Source organism: Lactuca sativa, chromosome 4, assembly GCF_002870075.4.
Source record: "Lactuca sativa cultivar Salinas chromosome 4, Lsat_Salinas_v11, whole genome shotgun sequence".
NCBI lineage: Eukaryota > Viridiplantae > Streptophyta > Magnoliopsida > Asterales > Asteraceae > Lactuca > Lactuca sativa.
In genome coordinates, this window is record NC_056626.2 from 110019842 (window position 1) to 110029365 (window position 9524).

The 9524-nt window shown below is 35.6% G+C and overlaps 1 protein-coding gene across 1 annotated transcript; it reads right to left on the reverse strand.

Annotated features, from left to right (window-relative positions):
* Positions 1–1037: 1037 nt before the first annotated feature.
* Positions 1038–3923, reverse strand: LOC111899833 (uncharacterized). Its single transcript, XM_023895710.3, has 4 exons — positions 2030–3923; positions 1693–1944; positions 1407–1526; positions 1038–1219 (listed from the first exon to the last, which is right to left on the reverse strand). Exons 1-4 carry the CDS (start codon positions 3107–3109, stop codon positions 1172–1174), a joined length of 1500 nt encoding a protein of 499 aa, XP_023751478.1. The 5' UTR covers positions 3110–3923; the 3' UTR covers positions 1038–1171.
* Positions 3924–9524: the final 5601 nt, after the last annotated feature.

The following is a 9524-nucleotide window of genomic DNA, read 5'->3' on the forward strand; positions in this document are numbered from 1 at the left end:
ACAAGCTTAGTGCCAAGATGACGTTGAAGAAGAAGAACAAAAACAAGTACAGGAAACCACTTACCGACATTACTAATCTCATCGTCGACTCTTTTATCCAATCGCCGGCGACTTCATTTTCTTCTCTTCATTTGCAGTCGCGTTCAATTTGTCGGTCAACAACCAGTAATCGCATTTCGATCGACAAAGGATGTTACAAATCGTTGAGATTTAACTTTAGATGATTATTTATTTATATTGATAGTATTTTAGAAGGATTCATTGCTGATTTAGCTTAGAAGGAATAATAAAAATTAATCACTTGGTATTTATTGTTCAGTTTGAATTCTTTATTTTTATAGATATGATGATTGCATTAACAACACTAACCTAGTATTCTAACTTACAGTTCAAGTTATATCTATTTGGCTCGTTGTAGACAATAAAATTTCAACCATTTGCAAATTTGTTTGTTAGATATGATGATTGCATTAACAACACTAAATAAGTCTATTGCTTGACAACGCAAACATTCAGGACTTATATATGTTATAAAAAAAAATATTGCATACTTTCATTTCTGGTTATAGTTTTCAAGATTGAATTTTCTTGGGACTAAATGTAAAAGTATCAATATACTTTCATTTAGTTTTTTTATTTTAGTAATTTACTATAAACTCTTTGTATGCAACATTGTAAATCCAATTTTTTTCTTATCAAACATTGGAATTTGAAAAATCTACTGAATTACATGTTTTTTTTTTCTTTTTTTTCTTTCCCTTTTAGTACATTAATTATATTTTGCAAAATCTCCCTGGTTATAGAAGTGAAAGCTTTGTGTTTTAACCCCTAACAAAACAAATATATATATATATATATATATATATATATATATATATATATATATATATATATATATATATATATATATATATATATAAGCAAATATATACAACAGCCATGAATTGGTTCTTCATTACAATACGTACTCAAGGTTTCAACATCTTGTGTTCAATTAATTTGTTATATAATAAAAAAGCATACAAAAAAAACAGAAATTATTAACCACAACCCAAACAAAGAACCATATACTTGAGATGATATACATGTACATTTACAAATTACAAGGACCTACTTCATATGTTTTTCCAATGTACAACTACATACATACAATGAAGCCACTACTTATTACTCAAACAGCACGATAGAATCGAAGCATCTTCAATGGTGACACATTTTCCTGAAATAACCAACATTACATAATACATACAAGATTATTTATCAAATTGGAAGTATGTTTCTGTAATGGGTAAATAAGTAAAAGTATATTTCCTAGATTGACAAAAAGAGTAAAAAAAAAACGTTGCTATTTCATTGCAATTTGCCCTAATAAAATTAGGAAAACTACAAAAGCAAAAATGTGTAACCTGCATTGTTTCTTCAGACTGAGTAGGAAAATGAAACCCTGTTGAGCAATTTTGCAACATTTCAGGACATTTTCTATATTCTCTGTGTCCATCACTTGCTTTCATTTTATACCTGAACATCTGAAACAATGGACGGAATTTCTGTTGTTCAAAAACCATTATAATTTTTTTTTAATCCCTTAAAGAAGCCACTTTTCAGGGTTACCAGGTTTTGAAAAAGAAAATAATGTAGAATAACACACCATAGTTTGGAAGCTATATCAAGAAAATTAGAAATTTTACTAACCTCAGATAAGGAGACTGTTGGTTTCTCTAGCTCATCTCCATCAATGTCTATACCAGTCCCCTGGCATTCTGGACAAAATGCACAATAAATTTGCTTTCTTTCCTCCTTTTCAGCTTCAGTAATATTCACACCTTTCTTCCTTCTACCTCGCTTCTTTACTTTAGGAGCAACTACTAGTTGTTTTGTATAGACTTCATAATCACAGAAAAGTACCCAGTGAACGAGGCACGAAATGTGAAATACATGAAACGCCTGCATAGTTATACAGAAAAGCTTCATAATTATAATCACAGCCACATAAAGAGTGTGAAGAGAAGATATTGAAGTTTGAACATACCCCATTCAAGTTTCTACTGCTGCAAACAAGTCTACCAGTCTTCATGTTGAGAAGTGTAGCCACATCTTTACCAAGAAGAATCTTATGTTGACAGATATCACACACTCTTTCTGAAGCTACACGTCGATGCACTCTCAACTCTTTCCTCACACTTCGGCTAGGTATAATTCCCAATTTCAGCGAGTTATCATTGTACTTTACAAGTTTTCTTGAGCTAGAGTCACCAGAAGCTAAGTATTCTTCCCCTGAAGATTCACACTGATTGCTCAATGATTCACTCACATCTTCTGGATCAGAGAATGACTTCCTCTTCTTTCCTCTGTTCTCCTTGTTTACTTCTGAGGAAGGCAAAAACAGCATTTCATCTAGCACATTCCTTCTGCCCATGTCATAGTGAAATGAAAATGACAGAATGGCAAAGTCATGATGTGGGATTGTATCATCTTGATTAGGATGACAATTCCCAATCCATTCACACCAGATTCTACTGATACCCTTTCTAACTCCATCTTTTTGATAGTACCTAACACCAATTTTCCCAAGACCAATTGATCTAACTTCTAGATCAGTAACTCTATCTTTATGCAGAACCTGTGGTACAATCAAATGATACCCATTTTCATCAACATCCATTTTGTCTTCGTCTCCACTTGAACTTGGGCTTCCATTAGAGGCAACAATGGCAAGACTGTTGTTCTCATTACTCTCACTCAACAGCAAATTACTTCCTAAGTTAGGGTTTGAAGTTAGTGAGGGATTATTTTCATTACATGGAGTATGAAAGAAAAGCATCCCGTCGTTAAAAGGCCAAGGATTCTCTTTCAGCAAGGTAGACTTAGCAGCTTCATAGTTCTTCTTATGGAGATGCCCGCGAAGATGATCATGCAGAACTGAATCGTTATGGCATGGAGACAGACACAAAACGCAGAAGAATATAGGCTTCTTGTTATCTTCCCTAAGCTCCACATACGAGTGACCCTTTAATCTCACATTTCGCAATGTAGTTCTCGCCAACTGTTCTCTTAAACTGCTACAGCATTGACTCTTCGGGAACCCTAACGCACTACTACTTCCCGCCATTCAATTTACTTATCTAAAAGCTTAAACAGCAACGCCAACCAGAACTATCAAAACTTAGAAAGGAAAGAGCACATACGAAACCCTAGGATTCTATAATTCCACCATCAACACCAGATTTCAATTACGGCACTTCGTTTATCAGACAAACAAACACCGAAACTCCTAACGATTACTTACAACTAAGAAAGAGAAGAGTTTTTAGCAACATAAAGCGATAAAACCGATTAGGATATACGATCTTCCAAATTTAAAACATAAAATTGACGAAAAATTCCAGAAGTCACTCCTGATGATTATCTGATTGTACTGTACTTAGAAGAAAACTACCCTAAATTTACAACATCGGGGCGTACTCTGTATAGAATTTTTCGGAAACCTTCGAGCTATTTGATCCATCGTTGTGAGAACTTCTTCTTGAACTCCACACAGAATTTCATGCGAACAAATCCTTTCAATTGACATCATCTCTGATCTTGTTTAGTGTGTGTCTTCCTTTGTGTTTATGTGTGAGAGAGAGAAACAGAAGAAACTGAAAAGAATTGAATTCGTAACTGAAAACTGAGATTTTAGGGAAAGTCGATTCGAGTCGAGGAAACGGAGAAAGGATGTTTGACGGTGTTGTGCAATAGAAGTAAGGAAATATATTTTGGACCGATTTTAAAGACCTCGGAATTTGAACGTATCTAATCTTCGCCCTTGATGAGATTACGATGAGGTGGGGGTTGATAACTCATGAGTCATGAGGAAAACACATGACGAGTAGATGATGCGGACGTGTTTGACATGGAAAACGTACTAAAATAGTAAGAGATCAACCTTGAAAATATATGAAGCATTGATTCTATTGTTTCATAAGAAACATGCGTATGCATTCCATATATTTGGTGACACGCACAAAGATAGCAAACCAACAAATGAACAAATACACGTTGGACAACCTTGACTTGCAGAGTGCTTCCTTAGAGTTTATTCAAACCGATTTAAGATATATTAATATCTGGTTAAGTTTTGAGAATATAGGCGTTTTAGAATTGAGGCCCTAAGCTTTAGCTTGGAAAAAGAAAATATAAGAATGAGCCATCCCTACAACAAACGTACTTGCCTTTTATTTACATGAGTTTTGTCTTTCTGTGTTTTGTTTACATGCAAATTTTTTGCAAAAAGCTAACTTCTTCATCAACGGCCAATATGGGTCCTATAGAGTCGCCTTTCTTTACTTGTTTTCCTACATCTCTTGTGTATGAGATAAAGGAAGTGTAAGTGTTTACTGTAACACACTGATTTTTACCACGAAAAAATTCATTTTTAAATAGAGAAAACATCCAATATTATAAAAACCGAGTCATAAAAATCTCTGGTGAATCAAATACAGTCGTCCTAAATCAGAGTATCAAAATGCGGAAAATCATAAAATCTGCAAGCCAAAGTGTACAATCAATATCATCTGAAGTACCTGAAACACATTTATCCATTAGGACATGCTATTGAGTTAAGATCTCTACTTCCAAGTCCTTAATGACAATGCCAAGGCATGGGTTCACTAAAAAACCCATGAAAAGCCAACTTTCCAACAAACCCCGAGGTCCAAAAGCTATCAATGCATTCAAAGGTTTTGGAGTTCACTTAAACTCCAAGAACAATAAGATTTGGGGCTAAAAACTCATAAAATGACCTAGAACTAGATCCAGAGAACTAATGATGTAGGTAGAGACTTTATACCTCCAAAGATGCAAAAATGAGATGATATGACGGATCTAAGACGGAACCAAAATCACAAGCAACACCAAAAGCTCCTTCTTCCTTCAACCTTCAGAAAAACATAATTCAAGCTCTCAAAACACAAAATAGGGCTAGGGTTTGGATGGGGAGTCATTTTCAGGGGTGGAGGCTGCCAAATTAGGCAACCCTAGGAGTTAGTGTCCTTAAATAGGGCACCAACCCCGAGATTAGGGTTTTAGGCCCAAAACGGCTCCCATGTCGTGGCCAAACACGGATGTGTGTTCTTCAGTAACCGAGTGTCACGTCGTAGCTAGGCCAAATTAAAATAAATTAAATAATTTAATACTTGAAAAATTAATGCATGGAACACGAATGTTACAATTCTCCCCTGGTAGAATCAAACTTTGCCCTCGAAGTCCTCAACTACGAATAAATCGGGGTAATGCTTGTGTATCTCCTACTCGGGCTCCTAAGTCCACTCGGAGCCCTTCTGGTGCTGCCAATGAACCTTGACCAGACTCACTACCTTGTTCCGCAAGACCTTTGTTTTTCTATCGGTAATTGTTATCGGCCGCTCAACATAATTATTTAGTTTAATCATATGCAAATCACATATAACGATCATTATGATGATATGATTTTTAAAGACGTTTATATAAAATAATTAAACATAATATTTGCTAAATAACAATAAATAAAATTGTTAATTTAGTGAACAATAAGTTCATTTTGTTAAATTTTCGAAGATGATGGTTATTTTTCCGGTGAACTTCAATAAATTTGGTAATTTTAGTGATTATTTTATAATTCATCAATATTTGGTAATAGACAATGTAACATAAAAAAATATTTATATATGAATGCTCTTATCCAACCATAGTCTTACAATCACTTTCATTCTATTTTAGGCAACGGTCTATTTCAACCCATGTGAATGTTATGATTCAACCATAATCTTACAGTCACTTCTGTTTCTACAACCCATCTACAATCTTTCCTACCATGATCCGACCATGGTCTTTCAAACAAGAATTACAAAGATAATATAGCATACATCAATACGAAACAAACCCTTAACCTTCCTAACCCATTAGGTGTTCAGATCATTTTTCGAACCCCAAAGCCTTGATCAAACAAGAACATGCAGAGAGGCCATCAACACAACCCTTGATGTGAGCTTAATCACTAATCCTATCATACACCGCCACCGATGCTTCTAGTCTTCCAGATGAGATAACCCTAAATCCTTGGCATTCTCCTTGGTCACAAATTGACTGTTGGACAAAATTCCTTACACGAGCTTCATCCTTGCCGAAAATTTAAACATGTTACCCCTCTATCCATGAATATAAAACTTGGAGATGACTTGCAGCTCTGCAATATTGTGTCCTAAATAAACAATTCTCCCCCACTTTAGATTAACTAGACTTTGATGAATTCCTAACCATTCAAAATATTGGTCCAACCACACAACAACAAGAAAGTCAACCACAAATAATCATGCAATATAGATCCATAATCGATTATAATTAAATACCATTCAATAGATCATCAAGGATTACAATAAAAAACGAACATAAATGGAAAAGTACTGATGACACCGACGAATACTACACCCGAGGAACTGCTAACTCATAACATGGGCCTTAGGACTACAACCGTACCATTTCGTCCATCCGGTAACTGCCAAGCTATAGGTGTAGGATCCAAACCATCTCATCCACGCTTTATGGACACTCAACCCTAATATGACATGGCTGACTGCAAAAGAAACATACCCTCGACTCCCTCTAATTACGGTATCGGCTGTAGTGACCCTCCTGACCGCATCTAAATCACCTAGAAACCAGCACACAACAAACACCTTAATATGCCAAACCACATATGCCACAAAATCCACAAATCCCTTGATCCCCTGACCGAACATCAGTTACTTTGGGCTTTTTGACTGCCGATACTGATACTTGGACCTAATCTTGCTTTTCGCTTTCGTTGTTAGGTATCCAACTCCGGATCTCTGTCCCTGGTTGCCTCCACTAAATTAGAAAGAGTCTCACAACTGGAAATGCTTACGAACTCATGGATCTTAGACCTTAACGTACCATGATAACGAGTCATCCTCATCTCCTCTATCGTCGGATATTGTGGGCAAAGCAACGCTGACTCCATGAACTTGGTGGTGATCTCAACCGCATCTCTATAGTATTCTTAAGTGCCAAATACTCCCATGCCAACTATTGAACTTCGATCGTCAGCACAAACTCTCTCTTGAACCTGGTAACAAAATCCTCCCATGTTATAGACTTAACCGCATCTACTTTGAGGTCTCGAACAATCTCGCACCACCAATCCCTAACTCCATCACCCAAAAAATACACTACAAATATGACCTTGGTCTCGGCTGGACAAAAGTTGGTAAGAAAGGCACTCTCAACATCTCCAGTTCAACGCATACTAACGATATGTTCCATTCTCCCCATGAACCAAGGAGCCCCACAAGCATCAAACTTCCGAAAGGTGACACCAAGAGTCCAGAGTCAACCAACCTCCAAATTAAGCAACTTGAAGAATCCTAAATCGCTCGTCCACCGTTGAAGTCAACTTATCCTTGACCGAACTGACCATGCTTGGAAAATCCTCCAACATGAACCTCAAAACCTCAACAACGATAATGTCGCGAACACCCGTCTCATTCAGGCATGGACCTCCATCACGAATGGTCACCATAGTAAGTCCACAAGATGACGAAAAACACATCAAAACCAATGCACAAAGCTACCGTATATTATACATACCCACCCACAAGTTCCTTGGTATCCTTGTAACAATGCCTTGACCCAAGTATGGATCATGTGCTTTCAATAGTACAGTCTCATACTACCTTCCACACTTATCCAAACTTGCTCCAAGGATTGTTCAAAAATTTCCAAGTCTCTTCGCATCACTCCCATAAACTCTTGGCACACATGCATACGTCTAGCTATATGCATAATACTACACCTCTTAGACTCTCTATAAGATCCCACCATAAAACCACAACTAAACAAAGAACATGTAATAAGGCTGAATCATAAACTTTAAGGCTATCAGATTCTAATAATGTACAACTCTTACGCATTCGATTTGAAATTTGATAGTACTATCCAATTATTCCACAACACATACTGCAATTAACACATATAAGGCATATGTGGAATCTATATATACAACCAGAAAATTATAGCATGTAATTCCTGAATGGATCCTTAGCATATAATCTAGCATGCATATCAATCTATAACATAAATACATAACCATATGGGTATATTGGGAACCACTTACTAAACGAGCTTCGAATGAATGTATGTATCACATCATTCTTTTATAAGTTGAGGTTAGATCAAAAAACCATGTTCACGATCTCAAGTCAATAATTAAACAATAACACATCGAAAAACTGAGGTCATGCTTATGACCTAGCTAATTTCCTCATGTTTCTTTGAATAAAGTATTATTTTTCAACATTTGATGTAGAAAATCTCTCAATCCTCAGTTTGAGTTCATACACGCCATAAAGGGCGTCTGAATCCCTCAAACAAGGTTCTGATACCAACTTGTCACGTCCCCAAATTACAAAAATATTTTTCATTTTAAATAGTTAACCAACTAAAACCTTTTACTTAAAATCATTAAGTGACATTCATTTGTTTGAAACCATAAGTTTAACAAAGTTTAATTGCAAAACAATGGAAACCAATATCTTCGATGCGAGTGTATTGTCCTGCTGAGCTCTTCTTACTAATAACCTAAAAAAACATTTAATCCAGAATTGTAAGCATAAAGCTTAGTGAGTTTCCTAGTTTTATGCAGGTGGCATGTGATTCGTGTGTGTGTTTCTCTAAAATCATGTGTATTTGAACCAATATGTCTTATGCACACAAACACTAAGAAAACTTGGTGTTCATCATGCTCATCAGTGAAAGAACATAGGAAGATGAAATTGAAATTCGTTTTAGATTAGGATTTAGTTTCTTTTAAAACTCTTAGCAGGGTTAACTAAAAACTAAAGCCTAAAGAGTAGTTTCACTGTAGATTATGCCCAAAAATCAGCGGAATAGAGAAGATGGGGAAATGTGTGAAGATGGGGAAATCGGACCTGTACAGCATAAGGTACAATATGATGAAAGGAGATAGGTAAATCATTTATCTAGCCAAGACAACCTATTCCTTTTTCTATAGATCAATCGGGGATAATTTATACAATCGATCGAGTTTTGTAACCATTGATGAACAAGAACCCATAGATTTTTTAAACAATTCATCAAGATGAAACCTTATGAAACCATCAATTTTTTAAAACCGCTCAAATTAAGAGTTGGTTCGTGCAAAAGGTATGATTGTAACTATGTCTATAGACCTTTGATGAGCACTTTCATTTGGTTGCTTGTAATTAAAATATGTTCATATGGGCATTTGTTGTTCATGAGTAAGAAGAACATGTGGAGAGAGAGAGAGAAAGAGAGAGATGGAAAGCCTATAATAACAAAGGGGAAACGGAAAAAATGCAATATAGATAAAGTTTTAATTTTTAATTTAAAAAATATAGAAAAGGCCACATAAACTATGTATTATCGATGAAATCGAAATTATATTAGATGATTCCTCTATTTAACAAACAAATTGATACTTTAGTGGTCTATTGCAAAAAAAACAAGAG

Excerpts from the sequence above, each read along its gene's own strand:
- LOC111899833 (XM_023895710.3), bottom strand. The coding sequence starts at position 3,109 with ATGGCGGGAAGTAGTAGTGCGTTAGGGTTCCCGAAGAGTCAATGCTGT. Across the intron at positions 1,527-1,692 it reads CAACAGTCTCCTTATCTGAG|ATGTTCAGGTATAAAATGAA; the intron begins GTTAGTAAAATT and ends CCATTGTTTCAG. Across the intron at positions 1,220-1,406 it reads AGTCTGAAGAAACAATGCAG|GAAAATGTGTCACCATTGAA; the intron begins GTTACACATTTT and ends TGGTTATTTCAG.